We start from the raw sequence: 23,888 nt of genomic DNA on the forward strand, positions 1-23,888 counted from the left end.
AAGCATTTAAGGGAAAAGTAAAAGCTTTTAAGGGAAAAGTAGAAGCTTTTAAAGGAAAAGTAGGAGCTTTTAAGGGAAAATAGAAGTTTTAAAAGGAAAAATAGAGGCTTTTAAGGGAAAAGTCAAAGCTTTTTAGGGAAAAGTAGAAACCTTTAAGGGTAAAGTAGAGGCTTTTAGGGAAAAGTAAAAGTTTATTAGGAAAAAGTAGAAGCTTTTATGGATAAAGTAGAGGCTTTTATGGATAAAGTAGAGGCTTTTAAGGGGAAAATAGAGGCTTTTAAGAGTAAAGTAGAAGCTTTTAATGGAAAAATAGAGGCTTTTGAGTTCTCTGCTTAATAGGAGTTTAGCCATTTCAGCTAAAATATATGAAATACATATTCAAATATTTTATATAAATTATTCAGTAAATACATATAGTAGTTTACAGCATTTTACAGGAGGGTATGTAATACAGAATAAAAAAAAACAGAAGAAGAAGAAGAAGAAGAAATTAAGAAAAATAAACAGACGTGTGGAATCAAAACGAGAAAAGGAAAATGGAGACGAAAACCATATAGACATACAAAAATGTATTTATATCATACACACACACATGTAATTATACATATAGAAACATACAGATGTGTGCATATATACATTTAAAAAAGATATGCAGTTGTAATACAGTGATCTGTCAGTAAATGGGAGGTGTATACTGGGTTTTGTCTCCCCCCTCTGGCGGTTTATGGAACTACAACACTCCTGTGGTTAGGTCTCCATGGCAACCAGCGTCGCGTTGCTACGTGGTTACAGAGTGAACAGTCCACAGCGCAGGCGTATGAAAACAACACAACTCTCGTTTATTACAGCAAAAATACTATTTAACAGCCAAAAATATATATTCAGAGCTGAGTTTTCTAATCCACAGCATGTCTCGCGCGCAGGCTGAAAGCGTTATTAAAAATATAATCCGTGAAATCGCACAGCAGTGCTGCAGGCAGGGCCAGGCTGTGTCTGAAACCCTCACTGCCTTCATGGTGAGTCTCTGGCGCTCCTCTCTTCTCATCTGAGTTTACCGCTTATAACGCTTTATGCGCGTTAATGACATGACAGAACGCTGGACAGCAATGCTGAGGTAATACCCAATCAACAAAGTGTCAAATACTCACTGAACAGGCCACTTCTTACAAGTTAAACTGATTGTACACTTCCAAGTTACTAATGATTGATTCATTGATTAATTGATTGATTAATTAATTGATTAATTGATTATTTGATTGATTGATGATACATAGCATATATAGAAATAAAAAAATTATCATGTAAAAAAAAATCATTCCTTATTATTATCATCATGATGAAATGTAACTGAAGAAATAAAGTAAAATTCTTCATTTTCTACATTAATTAATCAATTAATCAATTACTTAATCTATTACGATAAATAGCATAAAATTAAATAAACCTATGGGTGAAATTTCACCATGTTACAGAGATGAATTTAACAGAAATAAAAAAAATCCTAAATTTTCAACATAATTAATTAATAGATTGATTGATTGATTGATTGATTGATTATACAGAGCATATATAGAGATAAAAAAATGATCATATCAAGAAAAAAAAATCATTCCTTATTATTATCATCATGTTGAAATGTAACTGAGAAATAAAATTGTTCATTTTCTACATTAATTAATTAATTAATTACAATAAACAGCATAAAATGAAATAAAACTATTACTTGCTTATTTTTATAAGCATGAGTGAAATTTCACCATGTTACAGAGATGAATTTAACAGATATAAAAAAAAATCCTATATTTTCAACATAATTAATTAATTGATGAATTGATTGATTGATTAATTGATTAATTTATTAATTATACATAGCATATATAGAGATAAAAAAAATGATCATGTCAAAAAAATATGATTCATTATTATCATCATGATGAATGTAACTGAGAAATAAAGTAAAACTCTTCATTTAATTAATTAATTAGAGTAAATAGCATATATAGAGAAAAACAAAAATTATCATGTGATGATAAGTCAGGGGATATTAATTACAACAAAAAGACAACATTTTGTATAATTTATTTATTATTATTTTATATTATAGAGGCATGTAACGGAAATGGTGGTCGATTGGAAGATAAAATAATTTCAGTACTTTATTTGTTTATAGATCTGTGAAGAAATGAAGGAGGGTTTGTATTTTTTTTCAAGAATGGAAACTTTCTAGGCAGATACATTTTTTTTATCTAGAAATAACTTCACAGTGTGAAACACTAAACTCAACCTAAAGATCATAAAGATCATAAAACACTGAGAGAAGAAGGGAACAGAAACATGTCAACTTTTTTACCACCATTTTCTCCAGAATACTTTCATGACATCACTTCCTCTAATATGAAATCTAAAGAAGAAATAAAACTATTACTAACTTGTTTTTTTATAAGCACGGGTGAAATATCACCCTGTTACAGAGACGAATGTAACAGAAATAAAGAAAAATCCTACATTTTCTATATTATTAATTAATTGGTTTAATTAATGATTAACCAATTAACCAAATCAACTAATTAAGTAATTGATCGATTAATAGCTTAATTAAAATAAATAACATATAGGCCTATAGAGATAATAAATTATCATGTGAAGTCAGGAGATATTAATTACAGCAAAAAGAATTTCAAAGAATATTTATTCAAAGAATAATTTGAGTACTTTGTTTGTTTATCGATCTGTGAATTGATGTGAATAAGTTAATGAAAAAGTATTTTAGTCTTGAGAACTAAAATGTCACTGAATCGATAAATTGATTTAAAAGAGAGAGAGAGAGAGAGAGAGAGAGAGAGAGAGAGAGAATGTGCATTTAAAAAAGGGGGAAAGATGATTTAAAAAAAAACACTAAAACCAACCACAGTAAATAACTGGTAGTAAAATGAGGTACTCAGAAACAGTTATGTATTATTAACATGTTACTAAAGAGCTGAGATGCACTGAGCTGCTTGATTCATTTAAAAAAGAAATAAATAAAAACAGGGAATGCATTATTAATTAGTTTTAATTATATCGATTTGGATCGAAGAGAAAGAGTGTTTCATCTCTCTAATAAATAAATGACAGTTTCTACGCCTCTCTCTCTCTATACCCTTCATATATTCTATCATATAATTCTACTTTTTCTTTAAAACTATTAAAATTATGTGTAATAGTTCTGATAGATTGATTTTAAATCACTGAGTTATGTTATATTTCTAAACGCTTTTGCGTTCAGGAGCGAGAATTAAGAGAAATACTTTAAGTCTGAGATTTTTAAAGATTTAATCTCTCTCTCTCTCTCTCTCTCTCTCTCTTTCTCTCTCTCTCTCAGGTAAAAGCTGTAGTTTTGGACCCAAGGAACCTCTTTAACGTTGACCGGACGCTGACCAAGCAGGATGTGGAGAAACTGATCGAGGTATTTATTCGATATTTTAATCAGCGCTGTCGATTTTCTGGATTACGATTGGTCAAAAGGTGTCGATTCATTTTCTTCAGCTGAAAATCACAGGTTTATATTAATGCGCTCGTTCTAATACGTCACGGTTTCTATAGTCGCAGCTCATTCACAGGGTCTTGTACGAATCTGCTGATAATAAACTGATTAAAAAAAGGTTTATGGAAGGAGTCTCCAGTGTCAGCGCTTTGTAACCATCGAAGCTGTAAGTTTACCGACATCTTCAGAACAGAGGAGTTTGCATTTTCTCTGTAACATCACAAGCTGCATTTAAAAGGTTTTTTTTGTCTTATTAACTTCAAGAGAGAGAAAAAAAGAGACGCTGGCGAGGGAACGAGTGTTTATAGCTGCTGTAACGTAAGCGAGAACAGGAAGTACCTTTACAACAAGTGTAACTATAAATGGTTAAGAATACATTAATGCATTATAACATTGTAATTGTTGGCAAATTGCTGTGATATAAGGGGAATAGAACACTTCAGGATAAACTGTTAGAGGAAATGAATCACTTCAGCGTGGTAACAGCAACGCCGCTTCATTACATCACGCTGTTGTTGATTATTTTCCTCTAACAGCGTGTCACAGTGTGTTTTATTCCTTGCTTAGACACGATGCGTGATGTTATACATGAGCGTTGAGTGTAAAATGCTCTTGTGTATGCTGTGTGTTTGTCTGCTCTCAGCTGTGTGTGAACAGATTGTTGGATCAGAAGAGTCCCGCATTGGACACCATTAAGATGCAGGTTCACTTTGATATGAATTACACGTCTCGACGTAAGTGGCGTTTTTATTCCTGCTAACAATAGTGTAGTAATGTGTGTCTTTGGTTGTGTGATGTCAAGAATTCCCATTCCCTGTTTGTTTACAGTGCTGTGTGCTTCTGTTTCTGTCCTTGTCCTGTCATTGGTTTGTTGTCCTACTGTGTTCACCTGTTCTGTGTTTAGTTCCTGATTAGTTTTGTCTATTCATAACCTGTTGTGTCTTAGTATCCCGGCGAAGTCTTATCATATATTTCAAGTCCAAGCTTTGCGATAATGGAATATCCTTGTTTAATACTCTCTGCCTGTGCTTTGATCATCGCCATGGAGACTGATTATGATTATTGGATTTGCTCAAATAAAGCTCACGTTACACATTCTCACTCAGTCCATGCTTAAGTCTCAGCTCTACAAATTACAAAAAATTATACTGTTATTTTTTTTCTGTTAATTTCTTCAAATGATGTCTCAGTATCTAAAAAAGTGATATCAAAAATCAACCAAATTACAAAACGAATACCGTAAATTTAGTAAATTTTCCTGAATTTATGTCTCATTATCTCAAGAACTAATCTCCAAATGATACCTCTAATGCTGACAGAATTGATAGAAGTTCATACAGTATTTTGAACACTTTTGGACGTCTCTCTCTCACTGCCGTTAATCACATGTAATTACACAGACATGTGTTCAATGACTGTTTAAGTTTTTACTTTTCCAAGATTTTCTTTTATGCAAAAAAACCTCATTTATATATCACTTTATGTCACGTCATTTACGCAAATATTCCTTGTAAATCACTTGAAACACATCCACTAACTGCTACTTTACTAGATTTCACATTTTTATCTGAGATGTTAGTAAATCAGGACTGTGTTTTGCTGGAAGTCCTGTAATTGTGTATAGTGTAAAAGGTGTTGACCTTCGGGCAGGTGAGTTTGTGGAGGAGCACCAGAAGGTGGTGCAGATGCGTCTCCTGCCCGTGTGCCGGGAAATCACAGACAGCAGAGCCAAGAGCCGAGACGAGCTGGACGATCTTTACCGCAGGATGGTCACCTACGTGCTTTTACGCTCCGGCCTCGGCTCAGCCTCCGACGTCACCAACGTACAAGAAGCCACAGGTGAGAACACCTGCAATGCCCGTGTCAGTCTCCACACTCCTCTAACCTGCTGAGATGTCTGAGAGCTTGTTTACACTGTGGCTCTTCAGTACATGATGCACATGATGGACTTTTGTTTCTTTTTTTATGTAAAACTTTTTGCTGCTAGAGGAGTGTGTGCGCTATTACATGTGCATTACGTACATATTCATCTAAATGTGATTACATTGTTTACGTTCAGGTTAACGGAAATGAGTAGATTACTATAGGAGCCAGTGAGGCTTGGTAACAAATTAATAGACTATACTGAGACCACGAGATAAAATTTCAAAAGCCACAAACTGCAGATATCATGGCCATGACTTTAAAGCAGTTCAGAGTTCTGAATCTACGAGATCGCAATAAAATCTCGGCTGAATTCTGTAACAGACTGTGAGAAGTCAGATTGTACAACGAAGATCTAATGATAGATCTGAGATTAAATAAAGCAGAAAATGCAAAAAACAGACTCGCATAAACACAAACGTGCTTCAACGGGAGCTTGAGGTAACTGAGGTAATGTTTCTTTATAGCGTATTTGTAGCTGCGATATGTAAGTTTGCCATCCTCCTATTGGTGGATTTTAAGCGAGCGTCGTGGCAGCGCTCACACTCTGAGATTTTAATCAAACACTACCGTCTGCCATCGAACCCGTTCTAAGACCGCCGATCTCAACTCACAGCCAGAATTCTTTCACGAATGCGTGACCTCATGTTAATTATTTGGCACGAAAAAGTCTTTTCATTTTGAGAATTTGCTGAAGGTGATGTGGGTTAATGATATTAAAGCCAGTAACTCCATTTTGTCTCTCATGAAAGAACTCTAACGTTCAACTCAAGTAAATTTTTACTTTAATAAGAAAACCTTACAAATGTTTTAAAACCAAGACCATGTGCCAAAATTATTAGCACCCCAGAACTCCTAATGGTCTATAGGTGCCTATAATAATATATAATATTCTATATTCATTATATAATGTTCAGTGTCAGCTGTCTGATTCACTTTTAGTCACTGTAAAATTAAATATTTCAGTTTAATATTTGGGTGAAGCTGCCTATTTGTGTTAAAGTGTTAATAAAAAGAGTAAAAATGGGATTATTTAAGCCACTATTTAAAATCAGGAATATATCTTTAATATATTTTGGCACTGTTACTGAAAAAAATGTCTCAAAACACAGTGATGTTATCGAAGGTGTGCTAACACAAGAGCACCTATATCATTCAAGGCTTCCTCTTCTTACAGTAGGTCTGTGTGGGTGCGTGTGTGTGTGTGTGTGTGTGTGTGTGTGTGCATGTGTGTGTGCTTTAGCGGCCCTACAGAGTGTGTTTCCCCAGTCGGAGCTGGCCGCCTTCATGTCTCTGCTCAGACGTGATAAAGAGCAGCAGCTGAACGAGCTCACCATGATCATCACCGGGATCCGGCTCTTCAACAAGGACAGCGGGAAAGGAGGAGAGAGCGTCGAGGACCGTGAGTGGATCTCACCTCTCATTCTGATTAACATTAGCGTTCATGAGCATGATTAATTTTCTATAACAGTATCCCTGACAGTAGTGAAGGTTTATATTAACACACACGTTCTAGCACGTTTTGGTTTCTATAGTAGCAGCTTATTCCAGACACTCCACAGAAGACCAACAGAATTGAAAATAATTGATATGGTAAATTGATAAGTTTCCTCTAACATAAGGAGACGTTTATTTAACATTTATGGAAGGAGTCTCCAGTGTCAGCGCTTTGTAACAGTCAGAGGTAAAGCTGTAACATTCGGACATCTTCAGGACAGAGGAGTTTATGCTCTTTTTTTTTTTTGTCTTAATAACCGCAAAGAGAGGGAAAAAAGTGAGGCTGGTGAGGGAATGAAGTTTCTAGCTGCTATAACATAAGTGAGAACAGGAACTCACTTGTTTCACAGACATTCCACAACATTAAATGTAAACAGAAATGGATATAAAGTATGTTTTTTTGCTTTATCAAATGAAAAATTGAAATTGTTGTGTGTGAATAAATTGCTGTGGTGTAAGAGGAATAAAACACTCAGGGACTCACTCAAGTTATGGGAAAATAATCAATTTCAGGACGATAACAGTAACTCTGCATCATCACGCCACCTCATCGTTGATTATTTTCCTTTCACAGCTGTAATATTGGTGAGCTGATATGAGCTAAAATGAGCTGATATTAAATATCATGTTAAATTGTGAGTTCCACTTTTATTTGGTTTAATGTATTTTTGTTACTCACTGTACAATTTATTGAGTTTGTAATTAGGATTTAAAAGACTAACACTAACACAACAAGTTTGGCTAAAAAATACACACAGATTGATAGAATACAGGCATAAATGTACAGCATATAAGAAAATTTGACTGAGTGATTATTAAGCAAAATAATGGTGTTGATCATTTTGGTTGCTGTTGTACAGGTGATATACTGGGCTTTAAAAAAAAAAGACAATAACATGTCAAGTAACATGAAGAGCAAATTTTCTTTGAAGTAATCAGCATAATGATTTCCCTGTTTCTCTGTTGTTGTGCGGTCCTGGTCGTCGTGGCTCTCTCGTGAAGTGCCGGCCGTCCTGAACGAGGCTCTTCCTGCTGCCAGCGCAGATATCGAGCGTGAACTGGAAGGGACGCAGCGTTTCGCCTGGCGCTACACCGCTCTGCTGGAGAGACGCTCTGCACCCGACACTGACGGCGAGCTAAACATGGACCTGCTCACACAGGCTCTGTACAACTTACGCCAACACGAAGCCTTCCTCAAAATCATACTGGTGAGTTACAGAGACGTCCAAATATCCAGCAGAAGGAAATGACTTTCATCTCCAGAACAACTCACGACCGTTTACTAGTACTTCAGTGAACTATTATAATAAAAGTTACCGCAAAACATTTAAATTTCTGTTATTATTATGTTCTTATTATGGGTAGCTTTCAGGAATAATCATTAACAGCTAATAGTAAATGTGACATCTACACTTTGTCTCCACTAGGCGGATGTGATCACATGTGCAAAGCAAGTGGAGGCTCTTCAGACTGACTTCATATCGAGGATGAGGGTGCTGAAGGCCACAGTTCATGCCAAAACTGCCGTCCCAACCTCCCAAGTGTTCGTAAGTGAAACACTAAACTCAACCTAAAGCTCATAAAGATCATAAAACACTGAGAGAAGAAGGGAACAGAAACATGTCAACTTTTTTACCACCATTTTCTCCAAAATACTTTCATGACATCACTTCCTCTAATATGAAATCTAAAAATGAAATAAAACTATTACTAACTTGTTTTTAATAAGCACGGGTGAAATATCACCATGTTACAGAGACGAATGTTACAGAAATAAAGAAAAATCCTACATTTTCCACATTATGAGTTAAATAGTTTCCCTCGCTCTGTCGAAAAGTGTTGTAAAGATAGACATGATAAAACCGTGCCTAATTTGCTGACCATTTTAAATCCGTCCCATCAGCCTCATTTCACGGCACTGGCCAGGCTGTGGGTGGGGCTTCAGGATGAGATGCTCCTGTTGAACATGCTCAGGAGCGTGGCGCTGAGCCTGAGGCCATTCCTGTCGGCTCAGTCCCAGCTGCTGGAGAGCATTCAGCTGGATCAGCTGCTCCAGGGTGAGACTGTCAAATCTGACGCAGAGAGAGCTGCTGAGAGCTCAGGTACGCTCTGACATCCCATCATTTTTTCAGTTTAAAGTTACATTTAATATAGTGGAGCATCCACTAAACGTTCCCACCTACATTATTGCAGCTGTAAACAGTCATTCCCTCACCAGTAAAAAGTGTAAACTCCTCTGTCCTGAAGATGTTGGAAAACTTAAAGTAACAGCTTTACCTCTGACTATTACAAAGCACTGACACTGGAGACTCCTTCCATAAATGTTACATGAGCATCTCCTTAAATTAAGAAAACTGCACCATATCAATGATTACACATGTTTTTTAAATTTGTTTATTATTAGTGGAGCATCCGCTGTACAAGTCCCTGTGAATGAGCCGTTACTATAGAAACGATAACGTATTAGAACGAGCGCATTAATATAAACCTGCGCTACTGTCAGAGCTGCTGTTACAGAAAATTAATCATAATTTACTGTAATAATAAATGAATAAAGGCACTGTTATCTCTGCTTGTTGTCATGGTTACATTCCATGTCTCTGTGCATAATTTTTGACCAGATCTAATTTAGTATCTAATTTTCTGACCAGATCTAATACACCTCTTGTGATGCCTCAGTTACATTTATACACTTACGCATGATGCGTCACTTCCGTTTTCTCTTTGTTGTGTGTTTGTTGTTTGTGTGTTGGTCAGAGGAGCGGGTTGATCCAGCGGAGATGAAGTCGTACGAGTGGATTCTGCCTGAGACCACGGCTAACTTTGAGCAGCTCCCCCTGCAGTACAGGGGTGTGTGTGGATACACTCTTGTCGAGAAGAACGGCCTCCTGCTGCCAGGTTCATAGTGAAGCTTTTCTTTCCCCGCTTTTACATTCTGCTTCCTTTCTACATGCAAAATGCTAACAAAAGCGTCTTCTGGGTTTAGAGGCAGGAAATTAAGGAGTGCTCATGAGACTAGCCAGCATTTAGACCACTACTTATTCAGATACCAGAAAGGAACGCATTTGTAATCTAAAGTTACGCTACAGCATTAAAATATTGACAGTGAAACATCTCTAACTGAACATATCATTAAGCTCCTCATTCTGATTGGTCAGGGGATAAAAAGCAAGTGACGCTTGCAAGTGACGTGGCTTATGGCCTTATGGGCTTGGCCTGTATGGTGTTTTTTTTTTAGTTAGCTAACTAGTTAACTAGTGAATCACAAATTAAATAACATACTTATCAATCAGTGTGAAAATAGGTTGTTCGATTTACATGTTACGTGCTCGGATTCATAAACTAACTGTACTAGCTACATACAGCTACGTACACTCTGTTACTTCCTTCTAAAGCTCTATTTTTATGATCATATCATATAATGATAATCATATATGACAGGATAAGATGCAACCACGGTTATAAGTTTGTCTTACATGTTTGTGCATCAGAAAGTAAACGGGAACTAATTGCAGGTTGGAACTAAAGTTTTGAGCGGGGAACTGAAGAAACGTCGGACCTTACGCAGAATTGTAGTATTGCGTCATAACTAATTTGTATAGAATTGATAAAATCTTGGTTCAGATGTTGCTTGTTGCTGAAATTGGAGCTCCATATTGCGCATGTATGTAGAAAAATGAACAGCGCTGGCTTGTGTGAAACTAGGGCTAGTGATGTCATTGAACCGACATTTAAATGTAGTTAATAAAGGACATGCTTTAGGACAGTACATTTACAGTATCGTGCAGATGTCTGTATTTCTGAAGCTCAATCTCAAGCTCTTACTTTCCAAAGGCAATCCCAACATCGGCATCCTGAAGCACAGGGAGAAATACTACAGCTTCAGCTCCAAGCAGGCCGCGTATCAGTTTGCCTCGAACGCAGACAAGTACATCGAGCTGATTGCGGAAAGAGCGAAGAGATCTCCGGAGCTGATCCAGCTGCTCGAGCTTCATCAGCAGTTTGCCAGTGTCACTCCGTACTCTCAGGTATCATGACTTACTTCTACTCCTTCACATCCTCTACTTGCTCTTAGCTTAAAAAAATAACACCTGGATCTTTCAGAGAATATAATTACAGTATATAATGTATGTAAGAAACCAAACAGTCCCGTGACATGCTGTGACAGGAAAATAATCAGCAATGGGCTGATGCAAAGCAGAGTTTCTTATAACAGCATGTGACATTTTATTAATCTGGAAACAAATCAAATAAAAAAAAAATAGTGTTTTACTCCTTTAGACATTCAGTCATGCTTAAAATCACCTGCGGTATCTGAAGGTGACGAGTTTGTCTTCACAGATGCAGTCAGGTGAGAGACTGTTGGTGAAACCCATCAGCAAAAGTGAGAGCAGCACACAGACGGACACACACCTGCTGGAGAGCAACATCGTAAAATCTTATGAGTGGAATGAGTGGGAGCTGAGACGAAAAGCCATCAAACTGGTGAGCAGCTCCGCCTGCATCCGTTCACCTGAAATACACTCGCTTGATTAGAAGTTATACCTGCCTTTTTAAAATCTACCTCATTAGATATTTCTCAGATTTAAATAATAATATAGCTTACATTGTAGCCATCCTAAAGGCTTCGAAATAAGTTTAACACGTTATTTTGTTGAACGCATTCCAAGGCAAACCTGCGCAGTAAAGTAACCCGCTCGATGCAGACCGACCTGAGCCACATGAGGAGACACAACAACACCCAGACATACACACCAAAAGACGCTGCCTGCCAGACGAAGAGAGACAGCCAGAGTAACGTCCCGAAACCTCAAATCTACCTGGCTGGGCTGCGAGGAGGAGGAAGTCCAACCACTCACATGACCAAAATCGATTTAACTAGAGCCGTGCATGAATAGTCTGTGTTTTTTTTTTATTAGAACATATGCCTTACTTTTACACAAAGGTTAAACCTAGAATTGTATGTATGTATTGAATTGTTGAATTCTGGATTCCGATTGGTCAGAAATTTTCTATAACAGTATCTCTGAAAGAAGTGCAGGTTTATATTAATGCACATTCTCTAACACGATATGGTTTCTATAGTAACAGCTAATTCACAGGGACTTGTACGACGGACGCTCCATGTAAAAGGATTAAAAAATCTTTGATACAGTGACGCTTTTGTAACTCAAAGAGACGTTCATATAACAGTTATGGAAGGAGTCTCCAGTGTCAGTGCTTTGTAACACTCAGAGGCAAAGCGGTGACTTTAAGTTTTGCAACATCTTCAGGACAGAGGAGTTTATGCATTGCGGTTTCTCGGTAAGATGACAACATGGTCTTTTTTTTTTGTCTTATTAACTTTAAGAGAAAGAAAAAAGGGAGGCTGGTGAGGGAATAACTGTTAATTCAACTAAATGTAACTATAAATGGATTAAAAAAATGAGGTGTTGTCCAAAAATAAATTGAAATTTGTAATTGTTGGCAAATTTCTATGGTATAAGAGGAATAAAACTCTTGTGGGAGATGGTATTTTGATGTTTGGTACTTCATATCAGTCATGGCAAATAACTCACTCACATACACACACACACACACACACACACATTCTCTTCTGGTCTTAAGATTAAAATGCACCTGGATCTAAAAAAGCAGCTGGCCCACATAAAGTTAAAGCACTTTAATCTGACGTAATGCCTAATGAGTTAATGATGAAAATTATATTAGTGGATCTAATAATAGTAAATATTATATGAGGAATAACACGGCAGACAGTGAGGTTATTTGAAAATAATCCACGCCGTTGTGGATTAACCAATTTACCATTTTTGATTCATTAAATAACGCAGCAGGTCTATAAAACGAGTTTGAGATTAATTCTGTACACACCCTGTTACACAGCCACACCCCTTTACAGCCTGCACTCCTACTCTTTTTAAAGCTCCACCCACTCTCTTTAGGTGATATCATATCTTACAATGCAGCAGGACGCTCATTTTAAAGCACACAAATCCGATCTCCACGTGTCGCTCTCTGGAAAAATGGCTGAGGCCAGTATTTCAGTAGATCAGGACCAGTTCAGCTGTCCAGTGTGTCTGGATCTCCTGAAGGATCCGGTGGCTATCCCCTGTGGCCACAGCTACTGTAAGATGTGTATTAATGGTCACTGGGATCAGGAGGATCAGAAGGGCGTCTACAGCTGTCCTCAGTGCAGAGACACTTTCACTCCAAGGCCTGTTCTACGCAGAAACACCATGCTGGCTGAAGTGGTGGAGAAACTGAAGAAGAAGACTGAAGTCTCGTCTTGTTTTTGTGAATACGACACTGAATCATGTGCATCAGACAGAAGTAAAAAACAGGTGAGAATGAAAAATAGTTTCAGAATGAATTCTTATGCATTTTGTTGCTAATCAAGCTTTAGTCAGGTATATGGTGTAAAAATGTAATGACTGCTAGTTAACATATTTAAATATGTTACATATACTATATATGGTAACATCTTCGCGAGGATGTATTCAGTACCTTTGACCTCACTCAGGGATCGTCATGATTTGGATGAACTTTAACTCGAATTGCAGTTAATAATCTCCCACTTTCCTACTGATAGTGTTAATAAATCTGCTTTTACTATTAACCAGAAAACACTCTAAAGGTCTGTGAGTGAGCTCTTGAACCATAGTTAATATTTAACTCAGAATGTACAACCGGTAACATTTAGTTCATTTTTTTTTTTTCAGAGTGGACTTAATGAGGAGCAGAGGAAATCCCAGCAGAGAATCCAGGAGAAGCAGAAGAAGGTGCAGGAGCTGAAACAGGCTGTGAACACTATAAAGGTGAGCAGTGAGCAGAGACAGAGCTGCTCCTAGAAACACACACAACATGGACAACGAGTCACTTACAGTCCCAGTAAGAGAGCGAATGACAGATGAGCTTTAAATCTTGTGTGTGTCCTAACAGCTCAGTGCACAGACAGCAGTGGAGGACAGTGAGAGGATCTTTACTGAGCTGATCAGCTCCATGGAGAAAAAGCGCTCGGAGGTGACGGAGCTGATCAGAGCTCAGGAGAAGGCTGAACTGAGTCGAGCTGAACGACTCCTGGAGCAACTGGAGCAGGAGATTGCTGATCTTCAGAGGAGAGTGACTGAGCTGGAGCAGCTTTCACACACACACGATCACATCCATTTCCTCCAGGTAACACTCACTGTCTGATCTACAGAGAGAGCTGTTCCTCACACACTCTTGTTAAGTGGTCTGATTAGGTATGAGATCATTTGTCCCTCTAATACACCACTCTGATTCCAGTCTCTCTCTGCCTTATCTGGACGTGACGACTCATCATCCATTACTGTGCATCAACATCTCTCATTTGATGGAGTGAGGAATTATCTCTCAGACATAAAAAAGCAATTCTTCAACAAAATCCCTTCATATGGTAAGAGGAACTAAAATTTCCCTAGAAATGATTTATTATACTTATCTCAACTTAATCTTTATCACAGCTCCCATCTGAAAGATAATGCAGTTACACTTACATGTTTCATAAGTTCATTAGTCATATTAAGATCATTTATTTTGCCAATATTCAATATCGTGCATGATTCATTTAAAGTCTAAACCCTGTGTCTCCTAAAATCACACTTTGACCACCACCTTCCACCTCCATTTTGTCTCTGTCATAGCGGTTTGGATGAATTTACCTTCAGAGCCTAAGACTCGAGAAGATTTTCTACAACGTATGTATACAGCACACACACACACACACACACACACACACACACACACTGACATGAATGTGTTACCCAGGCTACAATGTCATTAAGAAAGAATGTTGTATTTGGAGACATTTACTTCCACAATAAAGGGAAGTGAAGACTCGAGGTGTCAAGTTAAGCATCGCTTACACCACGTATGTTTTATACATGAATATGTTATACATGAATGTTAATAATATTCTAGTAATTTCTTTCCTGATGTTTATACAAGAATCCTCAAACAGTATCATCTAATCATGTAACCTCCTGCTGCTCTCTCTCTCTCAGATATAACATGTAGGAAAGGGAGAGTGTGACAGAGTTTAAATAGAAGGCATTAATGAATTACTGGTCTAAATATCACCCAATGTACCCCATTTTTTTATAGTGATTAATACACTATAAAAGTTATTGCATAAAATGTCTTTTCTTTCAGATTTCTGTTGTCTGACTCTGGATCTCAACACAGCACATGGTTACCTCCGTCTGTGTGAGAAGGGCAGAGCGGTGAGACGCAGTAAGAAAGAGAAGCCGTACCCTCGTCACCCTGAGAGGTTTAACTCCATCGCTCAGGTGCTGAGTAAGGAGAGTGTGTGTGGGCGGAGTTACTGGGAGGTGGAGAGGAGCAGTGAGGGATGTGTGTACATCTCAGTCTCGTATAAAGGGATCAATAATAAAGAGCAGCCGAGACAGACTATATTTGGGTACAACGATCAGTCCTGGAGTCTGGTGTGTTCTCGGTCTCCTCTTTGTTTCTATCACAACAACATTAAGACCCAGTTTGGAGTTCCATCACCTTCTAGAATAGGAGTGTATGTGGATCACAGTGCAGGAACTCTGTCCTTCTACAGCGTCTCTGACACGATGAAGCTCCTCCACAGAGTCCACACCACATTCACTCAGCCTCTATACGCTGGGTTTACTCTGTGGACTCCGGAATCAGTTGTCAGGTTTTCCGATCCACAATAATGTATTATTAATGTATAGTGTACCATACCGAGCGCTGCCGATTTCTGGATTCTGATTGGTCAGAAGGTGTTGATGAATTCCTTATAACAGCAGCTCTGACAGTAGTGCAGCCGCAAATCATTATCGTTTCCATAATAACAGCTCATGTGTGTGTTTCTCGCAAGCATTACATCTAAAATACCAAGAAGTACTGGATAATGTACAACTCCAACATCAGGATCCTGAGAAATTTACTGTATTTATAGTCATTTATTTTTACGATTCTAACCAGCTGCTGCTACATTAAACCCACTTATTACACAAAGCATAGACCGAAGAAATCATAAATAAAATAAAATAAATAAATCTCATAATTCTTGTGGCTTCAAGTGTCCACTAGAGTCCTCTTAATTTTTTTTTAATTTCTTAAAATTTAATGAAAAATAAAGGAATCATTTAAAATGAACTAGGTTTTATTGCAGCCTAGACATGAACTTTAAATGATAAATGTGGGCAGAGAGAGATTTCTGTATTTTAATAGAATGTATAAAGCTGTTCATTAGTGACGTGTCGTTCTCCAACGAGTCGGCTCGCAAGTGCAGTTGGAAGGGTTTTTTTTTCTTTTTTGATTTTCTTTGCTTTCCATTTTCCCTGTTTTCTTTCTTTCCTTGAAGTGTATATGGTTAAATCATATTTTAAAATCAAATAGAATTGTATAATAGGCTAATCCAGTTGAGTTGTAGCCCTTTAACATCAATTCTGTACTTTCGCTAAAAGACACATAAGAGGATTTACAGCAGGATTGTGTCTTATTACAAACACTAACAAATACCACATTGTGTTCATTAATGGTATAAATAAAGCAGAAATATTTCATTGTAATCTGTACTCCAGTGTCATTTGTTCATTTATTCTGCATAAATATTTTCCTAATTCTGTCAGTTTGGAATTTAGTGATGAGTGCGAATATGAATCTAAAGAAATTATTCTTTTATTACTACAAGGGTGAGTCAAATGAAAACCTTGTTTTACTTATTTTATTTTATTTTATTTATTGTTTACTGTTAATAGAAGTCACAAAAGTTCCCCACCTTTTTTTTTTTCTTTTATATAATCATAATCTCCATTTCATTCAATATGAGTGTTCCAGAGCTTAACGAGTGCCTGAACACTTCATGATGTGCTGTTATTGGAAACTAATCCACTTCGAGTTGGGCCACATCACACCACCTCATCACAGATTATTTTCCTGGAACAGCATGCCTCATCCAGTTTTATTCCTTACATGATGTATTATCAAGAACATATTTAATTTGGGTAGATGAACAATTCCTGCACATTAACGGATTGTTTATATGAAATGAAATTGGTAGATTTATATGTTTGACGTAAGAGATCTTACATGAAAGCCCTACTGAGTCACCTCAATCAGTCTTTAGATGTGCCTTTGAGAAGTAGGTGAACACTGGAGAACCGGGAGGAAACCCACACTGACACGTAATTTTAACATTGTGTAATTTTAACATTGTGTAATTTTAACGTTGTTAACGTACTGAGTGAGCGAGCAGCCATAGTGGAGTGGATGAGTGCACTGGAGGTGGAGATCGGTGTAATGTTCGAACATCGCTGGATATCATTTTGGACTGGGAGGTAAGGAACACTCGCATTGTGAGTACGGCTCTTTGAAATTTATTATCTGAGGAACTGCTGATGGGTAATGAGTGTGCAACAATCAGCACCACCTAATTTTTTTACTATCTTACTAGAGACTGGAGAAGGAATTGTTGCCAGTCCAGCTGGAGTTTTATAATCATCTCTTATGCTGTGGCATTAAGCTTGTGTGGGCCTGTGGTGTTTTGCTCTCTTTGTGTGTGTGTCTGTGTGTGTGTGTGTGTGGCACTAGTGAAGGAAGAAGAAACAGGAGGTTGAGATGACTACTAAAACTGGACTTGAGGTACTGGCAATGTTTTCTCTTCTCTTTTTCTAGTTGAGCCATTTAGCTGATTCCTACTGAAAATGTATGGACTTGAGCTGGAGCTCAACACATCAGACAGGACTTGATGGCTTTTCTCCTGGTGCAGAAATCACATCTCCAGGTCCAGCGTAACAGTGAGCAGGAGAAGCATCACTGACACTGGAGACTCCTTCCATAAATGTTAAATAAACGTCTCCTTAAGTTAAGAAAATGTCACCAGATCAAAGATTAAATATGTTTTTAATCGGTTTATGTGTTACGCCCAAAGTCCCTGTGAATGAGCTGTTACTATAGAAACCATAATGTATTAGAATGAGTGCATTAATATAAACCTGTGCTACTGTCAGAGCTGCTGTTATAGAAAATTAATCACCTCCTGATCAATCAAAATAGAGAACTGTAATGGATTTGTTGCTTTTTTTATTGAAAATGAAGAGAATATTAACATTTTTCTAAATCTGGAGTCAGACCACAGACAGATACAGTTAGCAGAGACATATTTATCATCATTATCAACACATACAATATATTAGAACATTAAAAGTTGTGTTTTTTGGGGAAAAAAGTTAGTGATTTTCACAAACACCATATTTAAAACATTGTAGTTATTTACCATAAATTAAATAATTTAAAAAAATGCACTGAAAGTGATTTGGAATAAAAAAAATTTTAAAAAAAATCTTCCATATCAATACAGCGGCTTTCTGACAAATCCTGACCTCAGTAGTAAAAGTTTCTGTCTGGCATTTTGGTTGACAAAGAGTTAACAATGTAAACTTCAGCACTGGGGGAAACTTTATTCGCCTGAGGTATCTTTTATTTTGCAAAGCTTTGATATATGTATGTATGTATATATATATATATATATATATATATATATATATATATATATATATATATATATTTAATTTCCAAACTCACAGATAAGCTTGGATTTATAAGGTTCTGCCGGCCAATCATCATCCAGGCTGAATATGGGATGAACACAACATAGGCAGCCTTAACCAATCATATAGTGTAAGCTCTAATGTATTTTAAATAGGATTAAAGTTTTACAATGAAATTTCAGGGTTTAGAAACAACTTCAGATTTTAAAAAGTGAATGTATATTTTACATCTTAGAATACAACCAGAAAAATGAAATTAATTCAAAGTTGATTATTTTCTTTTTATATATCATGTGATCTGTACTGGCTTTATTACTGTTTATTAGTTATTTAATGACAGGTCGCTTAATATGAAACAAACTTTATAATCTTTTTCTTTTGAAATTTTACTAGTTTCTTGTCTGACAGTTAATTTTTAATATTTCCTTTTTAATTATTGTAAATATAAATGACTGAGCTAAAATTAAAATTGTAAAATTACATGACAGATGACTGAGCAACAATGTGGCAATGTGCAGAAATTTTACATAAAACACTACACACTTTATTTTGGATCACACAATCTCACAGATATAGAACCAAACCATGAGTAGAACCCAAACCCAGCGTATAGAGGCTGAGTGAATGTGGTGTGGACTCTGTGGAGGAGCTTCATCGTGTCAGAGACGCTGTAGAAGGACAGAGTTCCTGCACTGTGATCCACATACACTCCTATTCTGGAGGATGATGGAACTCTGAGCTCAGTCACAATATTGTTGTGACAGAAACAGAGAGAAGAAGAAGAAGAACACCGCAGACTCCAGGACTGATTGTTGCGTCCAAACACACACTCATAACCCTGTCCTTTTCTGCTGATGTCTTTATATGAGACTGATATGAACACAGAACCATCACTGCTCCTCTCCACCTCCCAGTAACAGCGTCCACACACACTCTCCTTACACAACACCTGAAGCCAAGAGGCAAATCTCTCTGGATGATCAGAGTACTGCTGCTCTCTCTCACTGCATGTCACCACTCTGTTCTTCTCAGACAGAATGAGGTTACGATGTACCGTGTTGGGATCCAGAGTCAGATAACAGAAATCTGAAATAAAAGAGAAAAACAAACTGAACATGGCATGTTTTATTAAAAGTGTAAGCGCTAAGTGTATAGCCAATACAATAATTTGCTTTTTAAATATTTAACCGGAGAGTTGTAGTTTTTCGCTGTCTCTTTATCAGTACAAAGAAGCATACCTGGAAGTGCAAATGGACTACATTTCCCATGAGGAGGTCACATCCACCATTACTAATTTACATTTTAGAAAGAGCCAGTGTGAGTTTAACAGAAGATTCATGAGGATGCAGATCCAGGTCAAGAGCTTCGGTTAATGTTCACATCAAACATCAGAATCAGGAAAAACTCAATGTTTTTGTTTGTCACACCATTTTGATTTACTGATTTTTTTGACCACACCTGATTTTTTCAAGACTGTCAGACCTTTGGAAAGGGGGTCCCCACAAGGTATAAAAACAAGTATATATGTGTGTGCGCGTGTGTGTCTGTGTGCATGTGGTGTGTGTGTTTGTGTTTTAAAAGTACATTTCAGAAAATCTTCTCTGCTCTGTGGCTCTGGTAGTGAAATGATCTGAACTGCTGCAGCTGTGGAGACAAAAATGGAAATAAAGACAAAAAGCATCATCAGGTTGTGTAAAAGATGGAAACAGTTTAAAGTGATACAGTCAGTTTATTCATTTTAAATCAGTATTTTAGTCAAAACTGTCAGGTGGGTAAACTGTCTGCAAAAAGAAAGCAGGAGCATTGCTAAGAAATAACACTTCACAGAGCGAGTAAAGACGTCCATCATTGTGTTTCTCCAGCAGGAACAGCTCCTCTTACCATGTGGAGGGATTTTGTTGAATTCCTCCTCACAGAATTCCTCGAGTCTCTTCTTCAGATCTGAGAGAGAATTCCTCACTCCATCAAATGAGAGATGTTGAGGGACAGTGATGCTGGATGTGTGAAAGTTTGGTCTGTCCCGTTGGGGAGACTGACGTCCAGATGCTAAAGCCTACAGAAAGCAAATTAAAATTCAAAAATAAACAGCAAGCACAAAGAAATTACTTTGGAAAATAAAAGAAAAGAATAAGGATTTTGTAGTGCAGTGTTGCATCTCTCAGTTTGTCTTTTTGCAAAATTCCTGATTTTTTTAAAGTGGTCATATTTACAAACATCAACGTTCTGTCACTACATTACCCAGCATGCATTACACAAATACATCATCTAATCATTATGAATCCTCCATCCTCCAACTGTCACGATAAACACATCAGACAAATGAAGTCATAGCTACTCGATCCCAAATCCACAAACTAATATTACTGAACTTAACTAAGAACTGAAGCCGAGTTAAAGAGAAGCTAAACAGCACAAAACAATATCAAACAGTAATAAACTGTGAAGTCACCTGATCTCAGGATATCTTTAACGAGTGGTGTTTTAGAGAGTGTGTGAGGAACAGCTGGCTCTGTAGATCAGACAGTGAGTGTTACCTGGAGGAAATGGATGTGATCGTGTGTGTGTGAAAGCTGCTCCATCTCAGTGACTCTCCTCTGAAGATCAGCAATCTCCTGCTCCAGTTGCTCCAGGAGTCGTTCAGCTCGACTCAGTTCAGCCTTCTCCTGAGCTCTGATCAGCTCCGTCACCTCCGAGCGCTTTTTCTCCATGGAGCTGATCAGCTCAGTAAAGATCCTCTCACTGTCCTCCACTGCTGTCTGTGCACTCAGCTGTTAGGACACACACAAGATTTAAAGCTCATCTATCATTCCCTCTCTTACTGGGACTGTAAATGACTTGTTGTCCATGTTGTGTGTGTTTCTAGGAGCAGCTCTGTCTCTGCTCACTGCTCACCTTTATAGTGTTCACAGCCTGTTTCAGCTCCTGCACCTTCTTCTCCTTCTCCTGGATTCTCTGCTGGGATTTCATCTGCTCCTCCTTTACCTCACTCTGAGGACACATCAATTATTTTCAGCTCTTTATGAAGTACATTCATTCTTTTTTAGTTCCTACATCACAATACCTAATCACCTGGCAGCACAGTGTTGTAGAATTTCTATATGGTTACTGCATTTTGTAGTGTTACTAGCTAGAAATAAATTCCATGCTGCTTATGGTGAGCGGCAAAATAAAGAGTAAAAATGGAGTTTTTGGCTGGTGGAAAAGGCCAGATTGATATACCAAAACAACTGCTACTAATTTAATTCAAATGTATTTGTGCTGTGCTTTTAACAATAAAAATTTTCACAAATTAGCTTAACTCTCTGAGTGATACTAAAGAAGTCCATAAAAATTATATAGACATTGTTACAGTAAATTTTCAGTTATGTTTTAACTGTAAATGTTCTGTAGATTTCATGTCATAGGTTTTTTGTTATGATTCTCTGTGATTCTTTTTTGATAGGATTCTCTGTGATTCTGATAGGAGTCCAGTTAGCTAGCAGATGGAAGATTAGCCCAGTGGATGAATGCTAGATGTAGATGAACTCTGGCCACTGTAGATTCTCGGAGGCAGGGCTTTGTGTATGTGACATGGATGGGAGGTGGGGCAGAAGAGTAAAAAAAAAACTAAGTTGTAAAAAGGTTGGATCAAGGTGTGCTGTCTTGGATGCCTGCGAGGGAGATTCTGAAGTCCAGAGCAGTTCAAGATAAAATTCAGCTCCAATCTTCCGTCTCCTCAGTGATCTGCACCAAAGTACTAGTTTAAGTCTGTTTAAATGCACAGTCATTATATCATCTTATATGAATTAACTCACAAATCTGATACTTTTTTTTGCTTCATTTGTTAAAAAGGTTTCTTAAAGGGCTTTTTTTTTGCTACACTATATCATCAAATGTTTGTGCACACATATGTGGTTCTTCCCCACAGTGGTGCTACAAAATTGGAAGCACACAATTGTATAGTATGCTGTAACATTACAATTTCCTTTCACTGGAACTAAAAGGCGAAAACCTGTTCCAGCATGACAATGCTCCTGTGCACAAAGCGAGCTCCATGAAGACGTGGTGTGTTGAGGTTGGAGTGGAAGAACTCGAGTGTCCTGCACAGAGCCCTGACCTCAACCCCACTGAACACCTTTGGGATGAACTGGAATGCTGACTTCTAGATTGTTTCTAGATGGGAAACATCATTTAAATGATTTAATTTTGGAAAGTTTTCTCATTCTCACCTGTTTCTCAGCTCTTTCTGCTGTGGCTGTGACAGTGTCGTGACCTTTGTGATTATCCATCGTACACAAATAACAGATGCAGGTTTGATCAGTACGACAGTAGATCTCAATCAGCTTGTTATGTTGAGAGCAGATCTTCTCTTGTAGTTTTGCTGAAGCTTCAATCAATGTGTGTTTTTTCAAAGCAGGACGTTCTAGATGAGGTTTAAGATGAATTTCACAATAAGAAGCCAGACACATCAGACAGGACTTGACGGCTTTGCGTTTTCTCCCGGTGCAGAAATCACACTCCACGTCTCCAGGTCCAGTGTAACAGTGAGCAGGAGAAGCAGCTTGGAGTTTAGTCTTCTTCAGTTTCTCCACCACTTCAGCCAGCATGTTGTTTCTGCGTAGAACAGGCCTTGGAGTGAAAGTGTCTCTGCACTGAGGACAGCTGTAGACACCCTTCTCATCCTCCTGATCCCAGCAGCCATTAATACACACCTTACAGAAACTGTGACCACAGGGGAGAGTCACTGGATCCTTCAGGAGATCCAGACAGACTGGACAGCTGAACTGGTCCTGATCTACTGAAATACTGGCCTCAGCCATTTTTCCGAAACCAAGCACACACAGAGACGGAGAGAGAGATATAGAGAGGGAGCGTTTTTTTTTTTTTTTTTTACTTTGAATGAACTTTGAGCTTCTGTTTCTATAGTGTGACAGAGAGAGCGGGTGGAGCTTTAAATAAAGAGGGTGTAGCTCTCATGACTGTACATGACTGTAATGGTATAGTGTAATATAATGTGAGTAATTGTTAATGTTGTTAATGTGACATCAGGAGTTTTGTGTTTTCTAATGGATCAAATAAAGATAGTGTCATGGTTATGTAGTGTGTCTGGACCGGCAAACAGTCATACAAAGACTACATACAGAATGAGATGCAGCTCTGGCTTTAATCTGCAACAGGAGAACTAATCAGTGGATCACAGGCGACAGCTTCTCCCTCTCTGGTATACACAGAGTTGTTTGCAGGGAGAAGCATTGGTACATGCATTCATTAGCCTCTTAACAGGTAGACTGAGGCTATTACATGTCACACGAGGGGAAACCCCATAGGTGTTCCACTGAGTGCTATCTCCCAATAACAAACACCCGAAGAGATGTTCTGCTATTTTAACATTGCATTCTTATAACTCTTGAACAATAAAAGGA

General features: G+C 37.7%; 3 protein-coding genes across 3 annotated transcripts; 2 read left to right on the forward strand and 1 right to left on the reverse strand.

Moving 5' to 3' along the window:
• Nucleotides 1–796: 796 nt before the first annotated feature.
• Nucleotides 797–12,444, forward strand: cfap206 (cilia and flagella associated protein 206). Its single transcript, XM_026931071.3, has 12 exons — nucleotides 797–1,016; nucleotides 3,362–3,445; nucleotides 4,167–4,257; nucleotides 5,174–5,362; nucleotides 6,690–6,848; nucleotides 7,946–8,151; nucleotides 8,371–8,490; nucleotides 8,847–9,045; nucleotides 9,701–9,841; nucleotides 10,778–10,971; nucleotides 11,285–11,428; nucleotides 11,614–12,444. Exons 1-12 carry the CDS (start codon nucleotides 909–911, stop codon nucleotides 11,839–11,841), a joined length of 1,863 nt encoding a protein of 620 aa, XP_026786872.3. The 5' UTR covers nucleotides 797–908; the 3' UTR covers nucleotides 11,842–12,444.
• A 460-nt stretch (nucleotides 12,445–12,904) lies between these two features.
• Nucleotides 12,905–16,499, forward strand: LOC113537018 (tripartite motif-containing protein 16-like protein). Its single transcript, XM_026931294.3, has 6 exons — nucleotides 12,905–13,284; nucleotides 13,663–13,758; nucleotides 13,883–14,116; nucleotides 14,228–14,357; nucleotides 14,605–14,658; nucleotides 15,113–16,499. The coding sequence occupies exons 1-6, from the start codon at nucleotides 12,967–12,969 to the stop codon at nucleotides 15,643–15,645; spliced, it is 1,365 nt and encodes a 454-aa protein (XP_026787095.3). The 5' UTR covers nucleotides 12,905–12,966; the 3' UTR covers nucleotides 15,646–16,499.
• Nucleotides 16,500–18,552: 2,053 nt separating this feature from the next.
• Nucleotides 18,553–23,332, reverse strand: LOC117596556 (E3 ubiquitin/ISG15 ligase TRIM25-like). Its single transcript, XM_034301971.2, has 6 exons — nucleotides 22,695–23,332; nucleotides 21,379–21,474; nucleotides 21,021–21,254; nucleotides 20,368–20,539; nucleotides 20,071–20,130; nucleotides 18,553–19,572 (listed from the first exon to the last, which is right to left on the reverse strand). The coding sequence occupies exons 1-6, from the start codon at nucleotides 23,283–23,285 to the stop codon at nucleotides 19,031–19,033; spliced, it is 1,695 nt and encodes a 564-aa protein (XP_034157862.1). The 5' UTR covers nucleotides 23,286–23,332; the 3' UTR covers nucleotides 18,553–19,030.
• Between the last annotated feature and the right edge of the window lie 556 nt (nucleotides 23,333–23,888).

Source organism: Pangasianodon hypophthalmus, chromosome 30 (assembly GCF_027358585.1).
Source record: "Pangasianodon hypophthalmus isolate fPanHyp1 chromosome 30, fPanHyp1.pri, whole genome shotgun sequence".
NCBI lineage: Eukaryota > Metazoa > Chordata > Actinopteri > Siluriformes > Pangasiidae > Pangasianodon > Pangasianodon hypophthalmus.